We start from the raw sequence: 18,686 nt of genomic DNA, 5'->3' as shown, positions 1-18,686 counted from the left end.
TGGAAGTGATTGCCTTTTTTGTTGTTGAACTAACACTCAAACTTCATCTCTCCCAGGCAGCCTTCAGCCAGCCTGCCCAATATGGATCTGTCTTCTCTCCTCCTTCCAGGCACATTTTGCTAAAGATATTCTTTACCTTTCACCTCACACCCAGTTACCCTGGCAACTTTCTGTCTGCCCTGGCCCAAGATCCCTCTTAAATGGGCCATCAACACATTTCTGTCACGTTAGCGCCTCTATCCCAGATGAGGCCCTGGCTTGGAAAAAGATTAGCTGCAATTTTTTCTCTGGACTGCAATCTTCCCTTCAATTCCAAATGATCAAAATCCTACCATTTATTAATTTCTAGGATTTAGGGGGTTCCCCCAAAAAACTCACAACTATATAAATATATAAAGTCACTTCCCCACCACTCCTTCCACATCTGTGCTTCATGTGCTGCAATTCTGCATAAACAAAAATGTGGTTGCAAAGATGTTTTGGAGTTGGGTGGGTGACACCTGCTGAAATTTTATATTGGGGGGTCTGAGTCATATCTTGGGGGGTCAGAGTGTGGGGCTCCAATTCTCTGCTTAGTTTTATTTCTCTTAGTTTATTGCTTCCACTCTAATGAAAAATGAGCAAACATTTCAGAATCGGGAAATATAATATGCCCACTTTATACCGGTCACAGAATCCAGTTTCCTTGGAATAAAACTTGGATTGCTTTGGTGTAGACCTTCTGCTTTTTATCTTGGTGTCATGCAAAGTGGTCATAGCCTTGGTTATGGGCTCTGGGTGATATAGATATATATAGATATAAATGCAAACAGGCAAAAGGGTACAGGTGCTTTTTGCTTCTAGGGGAATGAGGAGCTGTTGCATCACATTATCCTTAAGATTATATCTTTCTCCCCTATGGATTGTGGGCAGAGAGGAGGGAGGAAGGGGGAGGTATGTTTTCCCTATCCCACCCTCACTTCTCTATTGCTCTTTCTTCCCTTTCCTATCTGTCCCTCATGCAGCTTGATTTTGTGTGTGTGTGTGCGTGCTTGTTCAGTGAAACAAATGTTTTAAAACGCAAATAAAACATGGCTGAATTAGTACTAACATCTGCTTGCTCTTTTGAGTGCCTTTATAAACACTTCTGGCCACATACAGAATTTTCTGTACAGCCCACTGTAAGAGTTTCCTTGCTGCCCTTTGAAATAAATTCCATTTTAAAGCACACGGTATCTAGCCCTCGCGAAGAGATAAAATTCTGATTATACAGACAAGGCACCTCTCTGTGACTTATTTATCCTTCTCTTCCTTCTCCCACCCACCGACCTTCTTTCCCTCAGCCTAGTTTCTCTGCTGCCATGAGAGCCAGATGGAACAGCCAAATGTGGCCCCTGGAGCAGCTTGGGGGGGCTTCTGTTTTTTAAATCTCTAATTGCATTGGATTTCGTGCATGTGGTGGAAGGAGAAGTCTCCTAAGAGATCCCCTTCAGAAGGACAATCATGAGCTCTTTGCTTGTTCCCATCCCACTGAAGACCTAAGCTGTTGCCATCTCAGAGGGGCTAGATTGATGTGGCCATTGCCGTTCTACACTCATAAATGCTTGGGGCTAGGAAGTGATCCAAAGGTACTTTGCTGAAGTGAAGCAGACTCTACAGAATGCCTGAGACCAACTAAAAAAACAGATACGTGCTGCACACAGCACCCAAAAGGAAAAGTAGGAAGTGAAAGCTTTAACGAAGGCCAGGCCAGCTCTCCAATCCCCAAACTACCTACACAGGGGCTATCGTCAAGCTCCATGTTCTTCGATGACACGGTACAGTGGTACCTCAAGTTACAGACGCTTCAGGTTACAGACTCTGCTAACCCAGAAATAGTACCTCAGGTTAAGAACTTTGCTTCAGGTTGAGAACAGAAATCACACAGTGGTGGTGTGGCAGCAGCAGAAAGCCCCATTAGCTAAAGTGGTGCTTCAGGTTAAGAACAGTTTCAGGTTAAGAACAGACCTCCAGAACAAATTAAGTTCTTAACCCGAGGTACCGCTGTACATGCAGAGTATCATAAAAAAGAAGGCAACTCACAGGGTGCAGGAAACAGCAGCTACAGCACTGGATTTTGGGCCGGATCCGTGTTCCACCATGAAGTTGGCAGAATAGCCTTGGTCATTCTTTGGGTTGTTTACTGGAAGATTAAATTGGCGTAATATCCTCATGTGTGCTCCTTTAGCAAACAGGAGACAAATGAAGATGATAAAATGTGCTCAAATAGAATGTGGGGCAGAGGGAACTCCAGAATGGCAACAGCCTGGCTGCAAATTCGGCCCTAATATGCCAGGGATGTTGTGGGTTATAGTTGGGGCTATGAATGTGGAACAGGAACATAAATAATAAACATGGGGCTGCCCCCCTGGAAGGAGGGAAATTCTCCCTAGAGGAGTAAGTCTAACTTAGCAGCACACTGTGGCTATATTGAGCTTAACTCTGCTGCGTGAATGACTGTGCTTTATTTTTATCCTTAAACGCGAATGCCTTGAGAGCCAGCTCACACACCCAAGTGCTGTGTACACAAAATCTCCACTAAATAAATGGGTACAAGCCTCCTTTGAGTTGTTTGAAACTTTCTCATTACTTAGTGTCCTTAGTCTACAGCAGGGGTGTTCAAAGAGGGCCAGATTTGATGAAACGAACATGCGTGAGGGCCGTGAGCTTTTTTTAGGATTGAAGTTGCTGAGGTTTTTTTTGGAATTTTATCTCACAACATATACTGCCACGGGGGCCCGTTTAAATCGACTGGCGGGCCAGATTAGGTCCCTGAAATGGACTTTGGAGATGCCTGGTCTACGGTAATTAAAGCTGAGTGTAAAATAGAAGAGGTGACTATAAAGGAACAAAGGATTTACTCCGCAGTAGCCTGCCATACAGTTTTGGGGGACAGAGAAAACTGCCTTGTACAGTTTTACCTCTGGATGTGAACGGTATCCGTTGCAGAGCCCCGTTCGCATCCTGAAGTGAACGCAACCCGCGTCTGTGCGTGCGCGGGTTGCGATTCGCCGCTTCCGTGCATGCGTGTGACGTCATTTTGAGCGTCTGCGCATGTGGCGAAACCCGGAAGTAACGCGCTCCGTGGCTTCCGGGTCGCCACGAAGCGCAACCTGAAAAGGCTTAACCGGAAGCGACTTCAGCCAGGGGTATGACTGTATGTTTAGGTTAGCTTCCAGGGGCTTCGTTATGAAACTAGTGAAGAGTGCACTGAAGTGTTTTGTTTTTTCCTCCTTGGTTCAAGACGGAGATGCAAGAAGTCACCATATCCCTCCTGCACAGAGGACCATTCTGCATGTTTGCTGCACAGCATCCTGCTTTCCTTGTTAAGGCCCAACACCCTGCGACGATCCACTGCAGCCACAAGTGTTTTCATATATTTTTATTTAAATTTCAATTAAATTAAATCCTCAATTAGAAAAAAAAACCCACCCAAATTTTAAAAATTGCAAACTCAAGAGATGCACAAAGTGCAAGAAGACAGGACAGAGAAGAATAGTTTGAGGTGGATCAAGAAGATCTGTTGCAGGCTTTGCCCTATAGAGGACACCTGGTGTCCATCTTCGATTGGGTGCAAACCTGTACCAGATGTAGAAAGGAGTTCACCCCCCACAACATATACATACACCAAACACCTGATCTATAGAGAAAAAAGCACCCAGAGCTTGAAAGCAGGCAATTAATAATGGCAACTTGAAAGTCAATGATCAACAAGGGTCAACCCAGGAGAGGTGAGATAAGTTCAGAGGTCACAGTGGAAAGGTCAAAACCAAAGTTCAAGGGTTCTCAGGTAAGAGACTGGAGTTGGAAGTTCATGGGGCACAGTGCAGAGGTTCAAAAGACCATCACTCCAAAGGTTCAAGACAGAAGGGTTAATTCATGTTCAAAAGGTCACAGTTGAGAGGTCAAAAGGCCACAATGGAAAAGAAACACAACCAAAGTTCAAAGACCACCAGAGAGAGGAGATAAGGTTCTTCACAGAAGGGTCACATCTAAAGATCAAAGGTCACCATGGAAAAGAGAGCGCTCAAGGGTCCCTGAGGAAAGGTGAGGGGATTTCAACGGTTGCGATGGAGAGGTCACTTGAAGAGGATCCCTGGCGAGGGGTCGTGAGTCAAAGCAGTCATGGCGGACGGAGCAAAGGTCCGTGGTTCCAAGCCTAAATCCCGATTTCATACTTGGATTCTTGTGGCCAAAGTCCAGAAGGTGGAAGTCAGGTCTACGCAACGACGCAATTCTTGTCCCGGACCACACGCAGCCTTCGGCGCTGCCGCTTACGTATCGAGTCAGTGGGTGGCGTGGACTCTGTGGGGCTAGCCCCGCCTCGTAAATGGGGGGGCAGGGGTATCGGCTCCCCCAGAAAATAGCCTTCCTCCTCCGAGGAAGAATCGGAGGAATCGGAAGAGCTGAAGTCCCATCCCCTGGGTGGGTAACGCCGGTGCCAGGCAGGAAAAGCCCCCTCGGAAGCAGAGTAGGAGAGGCTCGCTCCTCTGCCCTCCGCTGCGCCTTTCCTTGGTGGCCGCCAGCCCTGGCTCCCCAGGTTGAGAGAGTTGTCCGAGGTGGAGCGAGGGTGTCCCCGGCTAACGCTTCCGTTCTGAAGCAGCTGGGCGTCGACGGAGGTCTGCTCGAGACCAGGAGCACTGGGCTCCCCCGAGACCAGGGGCTCCCGGAAGCTAACTCGGGGTGCCCCTCCCCGGGCAAAGCTCGCCATCCCCAGCTCAGACCCCTCGCTGGGTCGCAGCTGGGCAGATGCTTGGAGTTTGGAAGCTGAGCTGCTGCTCCAGTCTGGGATCTTGGAGGGGTGGATGCCCAGTTCGGGCATAGAATGGCGCAAGGGGGATGTGCGTTGGAAACATGGTCGCTTCTCAGTCCCTGGGGGAGGGGAGAAACAAGACTGTTAGAGAAAGAGGCAATAAATAATAATAATAATAATAATAATAATAATAATAATAATAATAATAGTTATGTACTGAGTTGAATAGGATTCAGAATGCAGCAGTCTGATTGGTCCTAGAATAATAGGATTCAGAATACAGCAGTCTGATTGGTCCTAGAACAATAGGACCCAGAATGCAGCAGTCTGATTGGTCCACAGGAGCCACCCAATCCAGCTCCAGGTGGAAGTGAATCCGCAACCTGATTGGCCTACAGGAGAATCCCAGAATTAGCCAGTCACGTGGGGCCCATTGTGTAAATAATGTATATAAAGCAGACATTCTGGGGGAACTTCCATTCCTCCTCACCACTATGAGCTGAATAAAGAGCATGAAATCCACTCTCGACTCCGAGTATGTTTCAATAATAATAATAATAATAATAATAATAATAATAATAATAATAATTTATTTATATCCTGCCCTCCCCAGCTGAAGCTGGGCTCAGAGCGGCTAACAACGGTAAAAATCAAACAGTTGACATAAAATCATAATCATTTAATTGAAATACATTCTAAAATCAATTCATTCTAAAATCAATTCAGAGTCAAGTTAATGGCAACCATTGGGCTAGAGTTCTATGAGGATTACAAAAGTAGGGGGGTCAGACTGTGCCTTGGCCAAAGGCCTGGTGGAACAGCTCTGTCTTGCAGGCCCTGCAGAAAGATGTCAAGTCCCGCAGGGCCCTAGTCTCTTGTGTCAGAGCATTCCACCCTGGCTCTGGTTGAGGCCAGCCTAACCTCCCTGTGGCCCTTGATCTCCAAGATGTTTTTATTTGAAGACCATAAGGTCCTCCGTGGGACATACCAGGAGAGGCAGTCCGTGGGTACAAGGGTCCTAGGCTGTATAGGGCTTTAAAGGTTAAAACCAGCACCTTAAACCTGACCCTGTACTCCACCGGGAGCCAGTGCAGCTGGTATAGCACCGGGTGAATGTGATCCCGCGGCGAGGACCCCGTAAGGAGTCTCACCACGGCATTCTGCACCTACTGGAGTTTCTTGGTCAGCCTCAAGGGAAGGTCTTCCCAAATAACATCCAGAAGTTTGTGGTGGTCATAAGATGCCACATTCCCCCCCAAAATCCACCAACACACTTGGTTCTGCCTCACCTGTTCCTGGCTCCTGGTCCATGGCTGGTGGTGGGCAAGTGGAAGTACCCCTAGAGGTGCATTTGACTGGCTCCTCGCAACTCTGGCTGCAGCCCGAGCCGTTGCTGTCTGGATCCGAGAGCTCCTCTGTTTCCGTCGGCACCTCCTCCCCTGCTCCAGATAAGCCACTCCAGCTCCTTCGGATCCTCGGGGCCGAATTAGCGGGTGCCGGCTGCCCTCCAAAGGAAATGGAGCGGGCGACGTGGGAGGAGGCGGGCGAGCGCTGGGCCTGAACCCGCCGTTGCTGCCAGCTGGCTCGCCGGGAGTCTTGGGAGCGGGCGCTCTGGAAGGCCGAGTCGCAGGAGTCCGAGCCGTTGGGGTCCTCGCCCAGGCTGCAGGCCCGAGAGCAGAAGATCTGGCCCTGCTTGGGCAGGAAGGGCTTCCCCAGCAGGGGCTGGTGGCAGCGGGAGCAGCTGAAGCAAGCATCTGTGGCATGCCAGTGCTGGCCCTCGTAGGTCATCTGGCCCTGGTCAATGCCTGCGGGGAAAGGAAAAGACCAAACCAGGGGACAGGTCAGTGCTTCATTACTACACAAGCACACAATCGAAGATCTGGGGACAGGGTGGATAAAAATCAGTGATTTAAAAAAATAAAAACAAAATCAGATTTTTTTTTATTTACATCAGGTTTTTTTTAAAAAAACACAGATTTTTTAAAATTTAAATTGTATTTTTAAAATAAATGCTTTTGGAGGGAAAATCTTTCTAACGAAAGCTTTCCATTTAAGTTACATTATAGTCCAAAGGCTATTCATCCGGAAATAAGGATTTGTTTTAAGTTTTTCATGTGTGCTAAAACTCAGTCTAAATTTTTTTAAAAAAAAACAACAACAAACGTTTAACCATATCAGTTAACAAACATGGATACATACGCTATAATGTTTTTGTTTTAGTTAAATAAATTTTTATTAAGGAAATGATTATACTTCTCCTTCCAATAAAGTGCAGCAGAAAAGTTGTCCAAATACAGTTAACTTATTAAACCTCACAATAATTTCATAATTATCTGTCTATGTATTTCTAATAGTATAACCAAATCAGTAATTTTGGATATAACTGTAAAAACTACTCTGAAAATTTATTATTCCAAAAATGAAACCTTCATCTGCTTGTAAATATTAAGATTATACCAGAAAGAATGAATCTTTCTGTAATTATTTTTTTTATATCAGATCTTACTGACTAGTGATTTAAATTGTGATTTAAATTGATTTGATTTAAATCAAATCCGCCCTATCTGGGGATCATGTCATCTCTGGGCTGGGAGCAAAGGTGGGTTTCAGGGGAGTGCGACAGGTTTACGCCTGCACTGGGCACCGAGAGGCCGCCACAACAATGACAAACATTGCAAGGCAAGAGGCGCCGAATTTTGGCATCTCACAGGGCGCTGCTGAAATTCTAAACCCCACAGTCTGCCACTGCTGGGTGGTTGCACCGTAGCCGGAACTGAGTTTTCCCAATGCTAAAGAAACACTCTGCAAACACAGTGTTCAGACTGACTGAGCCCTGGCATGGAAACCATGTTCTGGAGACAAACCTTGCCTTGCTTCCCAGTACCATTAGGTCCAGTCGTGGCCGACTCTGGGGTTGCGGCACTCATCTCTCTTTATTGGCCAAGGGAGCCAGTGTACAGTTTCCAGGTCATGTGGCCAGCATGACTAAGCTGCTTCTGGCAAACCAGAGCAGCGCACGGAAACACCGTTTACCTTCCCACCGGAGCGGTACCTATTTATCTACTTGCACTTTGACGTGCTTTTGAACTGCTAGGTTTGGCAGGAGCAGGGACCGAGTAACGGGAGCTCATCCCGTCGCGGGGATTCGAACTGCCGACCTTCTGATCGGCAAGTCCTAGGCTCTGTGGTTTAACCCACAGCGCCACCCACGTCCCTTTGCTCGTAAAGCATAGCCTGATTCAATTATCTGAGAATTCATAAAAAGGAACCCGCAAATGGCCCCCCAGGAGAATTGCCAGGAAAACCCTCTTCCCAAACTCCCCCCTTGCCCAGTGCCCATCTCATCTATCACCCCATTTCTTACAAAAAGTCCACCTGGAAACCTTAGTTCTGGAAGCCAAATAAACTGTGCAGAAAGCACCAGCCTATTCAAAACAGCTCTGGGCATCCATACCAATGTGCTCGCCACAGGCGTCACAGTACTCTGCGTAGAGGCTCTCATAGCAGCGGCAGCAGTAGGGGCGGCTCTGGCGCATGATGTACCGCTGGCCGCCCAGCGCCTCCTCGCACTCAAAGCAGCAGAAATGGCGCATGTGCCAGTGGCGGCCTTCAGCCTCTGTGCATTCGTCTGCAAAGATAATCTGTTGGGGGGGCAAGAAAGGGAGCCACAAGTCAGAGGGGAGGGGAGTAAACAGAAGGCAGGCGCCTGCAGCCCTTTGTGGGGAATCCCACTCACAGTCAACACAACAACTTTGAGCAACTCAGACAAGTGAGCCAAGGGGCAAAGAGGAAAATGTGGGGGAGGGGAGCCCAACGGCATTAGGCCAACCAGAAAATCCCTTCTGGAACTCAAGGCACGGCAAACAGTTACCGCCTCTTCATGAAGTAACGTCCCAGGAGAGCTATACCGAGTGCCGTTTCTGAACACGCAGAAATCTGCTCTGCCAGGGAGGTTTGGGAACCTGAAATACACACCTCCTTCCCTTTGGTTCCTCCCTGGAAGTGGTTTACAATAATAAAAACGACAGGTATTTTTAAAAAATCAGCATTACTAAAACCAAGAATGAAACAGTCATAGAAATAAAAACAGACTCCAAATTCCAATGACATAATTATGATCCATTAAGGAAACCGGGGCAAAAATGACGAGTCTTGAAGGCTTTCCCAAAAGGCAAGGTTGCAGAAATGGGATGGCAGGTGTAGATACTAGATGAGTTAAGCCAAAAAGGTTTTCCTTATTTTAAGAGTAAGAAGAGTCCTGCTGGATCAGGCCAAAGGCCCACCCTAGCAGAACCCGAGCTCAGTGGCGCTCTCCCAACCTCTAACTCTCAGCTAATGGTATTCAGATGCCACCTTCCTCTGATAGTGGAGGTGGAACATCTATGGATTTATCCTCCATGAATTGGTCAAAACCCCTTTTACAGTCAACACTGTAAAAGGCCATCACTACACTTTCTAGGGAGATGTAGTTCCAATTTCATGCTTTTGTGCTTTAGATTTACATTGGTTTTCATTGTAAGCCACCCAGAAATGTTGTGGAGTGGCATAAAAATGCCATAAGTAAGTAAAAAAGTAAGAGAGAGAGAGAGAGAGAGAGAGAGAGAGAGAGAGAGAGAGAGCGCGCGCTTGTGGACCCATATATATATATAGACCCAAATGGTTTTTTTAAAAGGCTGCCTTACAAAAATCCCCAGGAGGACACTTGTTCCTCTTCACCCTTTCTCAGCTTTCCCTTCCAGTCGTCATAATAACTACTGACATCCATGAGTGGTGAACCAGTGCCCAATTTTTGCTTTTCAAACTAAAAACTAGTCATCGCCCCCCTGTCCCACAGCCATATCTCCTAACATTCAGTGTTGTGTTGTGTTAAGTAATTTAAAATTTAAAAAGTAATTGGCTTCTTGACTCAGCAAAACTAGGCCTGATCATCATCTGGCATAACAGCATGCGACCTGGTGCACAATTTGGAGAAGAAATCTCAAAACGTGTGTGCACGCGTGCGTGTGTATCATGGCTGCCAAAATTCAAAAAGTGAAAATCTGGACCGACATGGGTTGCCATACGTATGGATTTACCCAGGCATTCTAGAATAGAATAGAATAGAATAGAATTTATTATTTATACCACGCCCATCTGGCTGGGTTTCCCTAGCCACTCTGGGCGGCTCCCAACAGAGTATTAAAATACAGCGGTCTGTTAAACATTAAAAGCTTCCCTAAACAGGGCTGCCTTCAGATGTCTTCTAAAAGTCTGGTAGTTGTTTTTCTCTTTGACATCTGTTGGGAGGGCGTTCCACAGGGCAGGTGCCACTACCGAGAAGGCCCCCTGCCTGGTTCCCTGTAGCTTTGCTTGTCACAGTGAGGGAACCACCAGAAGGCCCTCGGCACTGGACCTCAGTGTACAGGCAGAACGATGGGGCTGGAGACGCTCCTTCAGGTATACTGGGCCGAGGCCGTTTAGGGCTTTAAAGGTCAGCACCAACACTTTTTTGTTTTTTGCAGATTTCTGCCCAGACACTGCTTCCGACTGCAGTATTCTAGGTTTCTCTAGGAAATTCCAGATTTATGGCAACCCTAGTATCTATCCATCCAGCCATCCAATATCCCCACCCTGTGGCCTTCAGAGTGTCTGGCACAAACCCTCACCTCATCGCAGGCCTCACAGCGCGGTTTGAGGCGCTCTGCGTGGTGACGCCCACAGTAGATCTTGCCGCCCTGGTAGAAGTAGATGAGGTCAACGAGGAGCTCCCGGCAGGTGGTGCACACAAAGCACTGTGGGTGCCAGCAGGCGCCATGCCCAGCCCGGCTGGCAAAGACCGCAATGTCCCCACCACAGATCTGCTTCCCGCACTGCCAAGGAAAGAGAAACCAAGAGCACTTAAGACTTATATAGCACTTTGCAAAGGGTTCGAAGCACCTCAGATACATTACAGCAGCCACAGGCTCTCCATCTCTGCTTTAAACCCAAACTGTCCAAGGCGGTGGTCACCTTTCGAGACTTTTAATTCAAGGTGCTGCTTATTCGCCAGAGTGCCATAAATCAGACCAGGTCCTAACCATGCTACTGTTTTCTCCCATATAACCCTATGAGACTAGAGGCCTTCAGGGAAAGGTATTTCCTCTTCAGAAATAAGACTCCCCAAGGCTCACGGCAGGGCCTCCTCGGGGTGGCACCACAACTGTCACCCTCCATTAGGAAGCCACGCTTCTTCTGGGGCTGCTCACCAAAACAGTTTGGTTTACACAGGAAGCTTTATGAGGGTGAGCGTGCTCTGAAATGATCTTGTTGCCGCTCTATTGCTTATGTGCACAGTTTGTATTTCTAAACATTTCTTGTTTCATTTGAGAATTTTCACTGAAAGGCAATCAACATAATTTAAATAAAAAAGAGAAGAACAGAGCTGAGGGTTAGGATTTTTGTGTGTATTAAAAGAGCCAAGTACCTCATCTGAACACTAGATGTTGCTGTTGCTCCTCCAATGTATTTTAACTCTCCTCTTGTACCAGGAGCCAAAATTCAAAATTTCCATGTGGGAGGTGCAACTCACAGCCCACATATTTCCTCTTCCAAATTTTTTAGAGACCAACCCTTCCTGTGTATCACAGAATGCAAATACAGTGGAACAGAGCTACCTTCATAACTTTCTTGGGGAATTGCCACGTGTGTGTGTGTGTTTGCACGCATGCACACACACACACACACAAGAATCCAGGAGCCATAACACACTGCCTACTGCAGCATCTGCCGGTGTGGTGCCCTCCAGTTACTTGGGGGGCTGCAACTCCCCCCTGCAACCATGCTCGCTGGGACCGATGGGAACTGTCATCCACCAACATGAGAGGGCAAGGAAGGAGGCATGTGGCAGCAACACTAAGGCTGGAAGGAGGCTCTCGCCAGGGGACTGTAGTAGCTGTCAGAAATGCCAGCTGCTACAATTGCCCAGGTTCACAACAAGGAGTGAATCAGAGCCATGCCAACAATTCTTATCTCTGACATGCAGAGATGGGTGGAGAATGGAGCTCTTTACCAACACACAATGGCCCAGGAATGACCCGGAATAGAAGCAAGGGTGTGTTCTGGGATCACCCTGGAATTTGCTGCCCTTGCCAACAGATCACAACCCTGATTCAACTTCCAGTGAAGCAACCTCAGCATCGAAAGAGCAACTTATGCAAGCCCCACTCGCGTAGAATTCCCTAGAGGACCAGCAATACTGGCATGGGAAGGAACAGCATGAATCAAGAGATGAGCCTAAGTAGCACTTGCACACATGACCACGGAGATGCTGGCCCTGAGCACCAGGAAAGAACATTCACACCACACAAATTGGGCCTAAGTGTGGACACGGGTGGTGCTGTGGTGTAAACCACTGAGCCTTGGGCTTGCTGATCGGAAGGTCAGCGGTTCAAATCCCCACAACGGGGTGAGCTCCCGCTGCTTGGTCCCTGCTCCTGCCAACCTAGCAGTTCGAAAGCATGTCAAAATGCAGGTAGATAAATAGGTACCACTCCGGTAGGAAGGTAAACAGTGTTTTCATGCACTGCTCTGTTTCGCCAGAAACGGCTTAGTCATACTGGCCACATGACCCGGAAAAACTGTCTGTGGACAAATATCGGCTCCCTTGGCCAGTAAAGTGAGATGAGCGCCGCAACCCCAGAGTCGTCTGTGACCGGACTTAACTGTCAGGGGTTCTTTACCTTTTTACCTTTATGGATCTAATTATGAAGCCCAACTGATAAGACCTGAACTTCTGGATTCAGGTTCAGCACAGTGGATTTAACAAGCCACCAGAGGTTTGTAATGGCTTCTACACATTGAGCTGAACCCCGAGAATCTGCTGTTGCGAGTGCTAAACTAGACGTTGGATGAAATATTTTTGATTAGTTAACATGTCTCCCTTTAAAAATCAGTATGGGGAGGAATCAGTATGGGGAGGAAGCAAGAAGAAATCCCGACGAATGAAGAATGGCAGACAAAATTAATGGACTACGCAGAATTAGATAAAATGACAGGAAGGATTCGAAACCTGCGGGATCAGAGATTTGCAGAAGATTGGAAAAAATATATGAACTATTTGAAGAGCAATTGTAATCAACAAATTACGCTAATAGGACTACAAGAAGTTTTGTAAGGAAAAATATATGAAATATTGCAAAATAGAGAAAGAAGAGAAATTAGTCATAAGATTTAAAGGTAATAGTGAAATTAAGAAATGCATATTAAGTGATTAGATTGGAAAATTTTCAGATGTGACTGATGGAAGTCCAAAAAAATTGTATAAGGTGTAAAAGTATGTTTAATTATTTGAAAATGATATGCTAAAAATAATTTAAAAAAATATTTTAAAAAATAAACCAGTATGGGGCAGAGGAGGAGGCCACAATTTGAAGGGCAAGGGTGACCGCTTCTCCCTGCTCTCCTCCCCTCGGCCCGAGTACGCCATGTCTGGAGACGCCAGCTGGACAAAGTTGACCCAGGGAGTGTGGAATGCATGGTGAGAAGTGGCAAGCAGACAAAGGGCTAAGCAAGTTTCTCCCACCTGCCACTTCCCCTCTTCAAAATCCCAGACTCTCTCTGCTGCTGCTTTCTCGATGTTTAGCAGTGGACTGGGCTGCCAGCCCCACTGGTCTTCTGCCAGATATCTAGCTTGGCTCTGAAGACTTTTCTGTGCTCAGTCTCCCAACCATTCTTCAACCCTGCCCTGGTTCTCAAACTGTGTTGACACTAGCAGTGCCAGAGTGAGGCCCAATACCTGCTCGCAAATGGCTCCGGTTATGGTGACGGGGAAGAGGCGGACAGTCCCACGTCCCAGGTTCTCTCGCTTTCGTTGCTGTGAGAATAACTTCAGTTCTTTCGCTTCTTCCTCTTCCAGAGAGCTGCAGTACTGAGCCTGGGCAGAGATTTTGGGGGGAGAGGGGAGAGAGGAGTTAGTCAATGAGGGCCCAAAGCAATACTGTCAAGATGTCTTCTCATCTGCTGCTGTTCCAGAGGCGCTTTGGCTATGTCCCCAAAGGGAGCCCCTAAAGAAAAAGACATGTTGTAATTAAAACCAAGACCAAAAAAAGAGGACTCAGCTGCTTAGCTCTCACTCTGGTTCCAGGCCTGGGGCACAAAGATCAAAGGCAGCGGCAACAAGCAGAGCCACACAGCCCTGCAGCCAGGCAGTGACTCGAGGGAAGGTGAAACTTTATAAGAAGGAAAATAAATAAAATGTTTGCCCTGCAAGGATGAAACCGCACAGCACGTCAAAGCGGGAAAGAGATGTCAGTGCATATCTGAAGGTCTTTTTCCAGACTGTGTCTTAACACACAGAATTCACAGTGGTTACCCATACAATCTGCAAATGGAGGTGGGTAGGATTCAGATAGTGCTGCCTGAATGAGGAAATCACTACTGTACCCTTGTTTCCAGAATGCTGAATGGCACCATCGGGCGTCTTCCAGCCCTCTCATTACAAGGAAGGATAAACCGCAGTCCCCACAGCTGGTTTCTCTAATACTAATCAGGATCTTTATCTGATCCTTTCCCCCCTCCCCATCATCATCATCTTGGGAAGGTTCGAGAGCCCTAATCTTTTTCAATCTCTCCGTGTGCAGAAACTCTTCCAGTTCCCTCATCTCCCTGTGTTTGCCAGCCTTGTTCCTTTGGTTTCAGAGAAAGGACCCACAAAGTGTTTGGGGGAAAGCAAAAGTGAGGTCTATACAGGGTGGGGAGGGCACAGGCCTCCAAAGACGCCATTTTTGTAGGAGTCAGGTGCCTCTTTGCTGTGAAATAATCCCAGCGCCACCCTTATCAGAACTTCCAATATGAACGAGAAGTGGTTTTCTAGCGTAACACCAAATACAGAGGATTTTCACCTCAGAGTCGCCAAGGGATAGCAATGCCACTCCACGCCCGTAGGAATCATGGCCAGTGGCAGCTTTCTTACCAGAAGTTCAGGTGCCAACGTTTTCCTCTTACCTCTACAAATCTCACAGAGTGCTAAAGATTAAGGTATTTCTGCGTTTGTGTGTCTACACCAGGGATGGGGAACCTGAAATCCTCCAGATTTTGTTGGATTACAACAGGGGTCGGCAAGGTTTATCTCGCCTGGGCCAGTTCACCCCAGTGGAGATCCCTCTGTGGGCCGGATTGCGTGTGTGTAAGCGCGCGCCCGCAATTTCCGGCGTCTGCACCCGCGCAGACACAATTTTCGGCGTCTGCGCATGCGCAAATGAGATTTCTGGCACCACAGAAGTGAGTCCCCATGCCATGCTGGTTTAGCACAGCACGTGGGGTCTTACCGAGCAGGTGGCTCGTGGGCCGGTTAAACAATCGCCATGGGCCTGAGGTTGCCTACCCCTGGACTACAACCACCATCATCCCTGGCTATCGGCGATGCTGGTTGGGGTTGATGGAGGCCACCACAAATTCCTCACCACCGATGTAAATGGAGAACCATCCACTCACAAGGTGAAGCCAGGTCAACACCACCCGGCAGCGTATCAAATCCAGACAACTAACAGACAGAGCACCAGTTCCTGATAACAAGCAAGTATAAAGAGAGCCCAAGCCTGCCCATACCTGGTGGTTTGAATACAAGCACAATGGAGAAAAGAAGACCATCTTCCAATATCTAAAGGGCTGCCACATGGAAGATGCAGCAAGCTTGTTTTCTGCTGCTCTGGAGGTCAGGACTCAAACTCATGGCTTCAAGTCACAAGAAAAGAGATTCTGGCTAAAAATCAGGATAAACTTTCTGACGGTAAGAGTTGTTTGACAGTGGAACGGACTCCCACGAAAGGTGGCAGACTCTCCTTCCTTGGAGATTTTTAAGCAGAGGTTGGATGGCCGCCTGTCGTGGATGTTTTAGCTGAGATTCCTGTATTGCAGGGGGTTGGACTAGATGACCTTTGGGGGTCCCTTGCCACTCTACAATTCACCCAAGCAACCCAGCACACGTGTGCCCGTAATATCACAAAAACAGCCAGGTTAAGACCCCAGGCTCCTAGCAAGCGAAAAGAGAGGATACAAATAAAATAAAAACAAAAGCCTGCGCAAACAGCATTTTACATTTCCAGTCAGTTAATGGTCACTACACACCATCTGTCCACGTCCCCATCATAAGCCAGCCCTTCCCCATGCCTGTGGGGAAAGTGTTTTGCTGGCGACATCCTTGGCCGTGCATTGTGCAGACCTGGCCTAGCAATTTCGAGCAGCGAGGCTGGGAAATGGCATTGTGCTGCGTCTCTCCTTTGGAGAGCACTTAGCCTAATCATTAATCCAGCCCCCTGGGAGCAACAGACAAGAGCCTTGTGAATGGGAAGGGCAAAGGTATTTAGCACAGCAACCTTCATCCGATTACAATCTGAAGTGGAGGAGACCCCCCAGGCCACAGATCTCCCCCCTTTGCTCTTTCCCTGCATACATACAATCAGCGCTGGGAATGATCAGCAGCCCTGTTCAAGTGTGGAAACTGTTTCCCCTAAGACATGGGTAGGCAAACTAAGGCCCAGGGGCTGGATCCGGCCCAATCGCCTTCTAAATCCGGCCCGTGGACAGTTTGGGAATCAGCGTGTTTTTACATGAGTAGAATGTGTGCTTTTATTTAAAATGCATCTCTGAGTTATTTGTGGGGCAAAGGAATTCATTCATATATTTTTTTCAAAATATAGTCCGCCCCCCCCCCACAAGGTCTGAGGGACAGTGGGCCAGCCCCCTGCTGAAAAAGTTCGCTGACCCCTGAAGACCTCTAGTTTTCATTAAACATTTCTAGCCCTTATTGAGACGTAGTATGTGAACCACGCTTCGTGAAAAGTGTCCAAAGTGAGGGGGCTGGGGAGGGAACACATCTGTGTGACTTGCATGGTTTTTACATTCTGAAAAATGAAAATTCCCCTTGATGAAAGATCTGGATTACCTTGGTGAATAATTTTTAAAAAGGAAAGCGGTGGGGAAACAGACTACATGAAGTGCTGTGCGTTAATTAGCACAACACACAGGACCCATTTGGAGAAGAATGCCTGCTTTTTTCCACCCTGATTATCAGCCTGCCACACACACACAGATTAATCCCAGTAGCGCAGATCGCAAACAGAGAGCGAGAGGGAACACATTGCCTGCAGAGCAGATACCTGCTGATGACTGAAGGCAGGAGGACAAAAGCCACACACAGAAAGTGAGAAGGCAAAAAATATATAAAAAATAAAAAATCCCCACCTCAAGCAAGCAAGCAAAACAAACACAACCACCCTGGGGAAATTCCTTTCCAGTTCTATAGCTGGCAATTGTTAAACCTGCTGCCCTCCAGATATCTTGCTGGACTCCAATTCCTATCAGCCCCGGCCAGTATAGCCAGTGGTCCATGGATGATGGGAGTTGTAGTCTAGCAACATACAGAAGGTCACTAGTTTCCCACCTCTGTGGGCTCTTGGTGTGCATGAAAGGATCTATAAACTCCCCCATGCCAAACGGATGGCAAGCCCAAGTTGGGGAAAGGGGGGGGGGAAGATCTCGAAAAATGAAGTTTGGAAAGAGAAGTAGGACTGTTTATTATTATTATTATTATTATTATTATTATTATTATTATTAATTTATTTATTTATTTATTTCATGAAATTTATATACCACTTGATTGTAAAAAATCAACACACCACCCCCAAAGTATTTTATAAAAAAGATAAAACCAAGAAAAAATTACAACAGTACTTTAAAAACATTCCAAAGGTTGAAATTCTAAAATATGTTAAAATTCACATCAGCATTTCAAAGCAGCTGGTAAAAAGGTAAAGGACCCCTGACAGTTAAGTCCAGTCGTGAACAACTCTGAGGTTTTGGCGCTCATCTCGCTTTACTGGCAGACAGTTTTTCCTGGTCATGTGGCCAGCATGACTAAGTTATTTCTGGAGAACCAGAGCAGCTCATGGAAATGCTGTTTACTTTCCCGCCGGAGCAGTACCTATTTATCTACTTGCACTTTGAGGTGCTTTCGAACTGCTAGGTTGGCAGGAGCAGGGACCGAGCAACTAGAGCTCACCCGTTGCGGGGATTTGAACCGCCGACCTTCCGATCGGCAAGCCCAAGGCTCAGTGGTTTACACCACAGCGCCACCCGCGTAGGCTTGCCTAAATGAGGATGTTTTTAGCAGGCGCTGCCACACTAAAAAGATCAAATTCTCACGAATACGGAGCGGGCATTAATGTGGCACCTGTAGGATAAGAAGTTCAAAAGAAATAGGTGTGGGGAGACAAGCACCCCCACATGCATTCCCTAACATGTGAGGGAGAAGTGTGCCAAACCCTAGACCAGACCAGCCTGCAGCCCCTAGCTATCCAGCAGTCCCACATACAACATTAATAATACAGGACGGTACACGTAGAAGCCTCTTCCTTGTGATTAAGAACCCTGGACTGCTAATGGAACCCTTTTGCAAAGTTGCTCTATAAGGTCTTAAGGTTTGGACTTGGACCAGCCCCTGGGGGGATTTTCTACATCCGTGGGGCAGCCACCAAGGGTGCCTCTGTACACACCCTTGCTGTTCAAACACAGTGCCTCGATTGTGACAGTCACAAAGGTGCTCTCAGTAGATCTGAAAAGGCAAAGATGAAAAGGAGAGAAAGCAGTTTCTGAAGTATGCAGGCCCAAAGGCCATAAGGGCTTTATAAATCAAAAGTCGCATACAGAATTGAGTCCTGAAAGTCATGTGAAGCCGATGCAGACGTTGAGCCCTGACTGGTGTGCTCCCAGCAATTTGCCCCTGCCAGGACTTTGCACAGAGACCTCCAGGCAGTCATCAAGGGCAGCCCCACATAGGAGGGCATTGCCGCCTTTGAATGAATGAATGAACAAACGAACAAAGGAATGAATAAGAGTTGCCAGCTCCTAGTCGAAGAAAATGAATGTTAATTTAAAACAAAAAAGTCTACCCTGCTTTTCT

The 18,686-nt window shown here is 47.3% G+C and overlaps 1 protein-coding gene across 2 annotated transcripts in view; it reads right to left on the bottom strand.

Moving 5' to 3' along the window:
* Positions 1-3,385: 3,385 nt before the first annotated feature.
* The window catches only part of PRICKLE3 (prickle planar cell polarity protein 3), a 33,442-nt gene continuing 18,141 nt past the window's right edge, over positions 3,386-18,686 (bottom strand). For both annotated transcript variants that reach the window (XM_083593295.1, XM_083593296.1), the window contains exons 5-9: positions 13,524-13,661; positions 10,417-10,620; positions 8,226-8,412; positions 6,061-6,576; positions 3,386-4,890 (exon numbers count right to left, since the gene is read on the bottom strand). In XM_083593295.1, coding sequence (XP_083449421.1) covers positions 4,238-4,890; positions 6,061-6,576; positions 8,226-8,412; positions 10,417-10,620; positions 13,524-13,661 — 1,698 coding nt within the window. In that variant the 3' untranslated portion in view covers positions 3,386-4,237. The remainder of the gene's footprint in view (positions 4,891-6,060; positions 6,577-8,225; positions 8,413-10,416; positions 10,621-13,523; positions 13,662-18,686) is intronic.

The sequence above is a fragment of the Podarcis filfolensis genome (assembly GCF_964270895.1).
Source record: "Podarcis filfolensis genome assembly, chromosome: 17".
Lineage (NCBI taxonomy): Eukaryota > Metazoa > Chordata > Lepidosauria > Squamata > Lacertidae > Podarcis > Podarcis filfolensis.
Note: the sequence above shows the minus strand (reverse complement) of the source record. Positions and strands in the feature narration are given on the sequence as shown.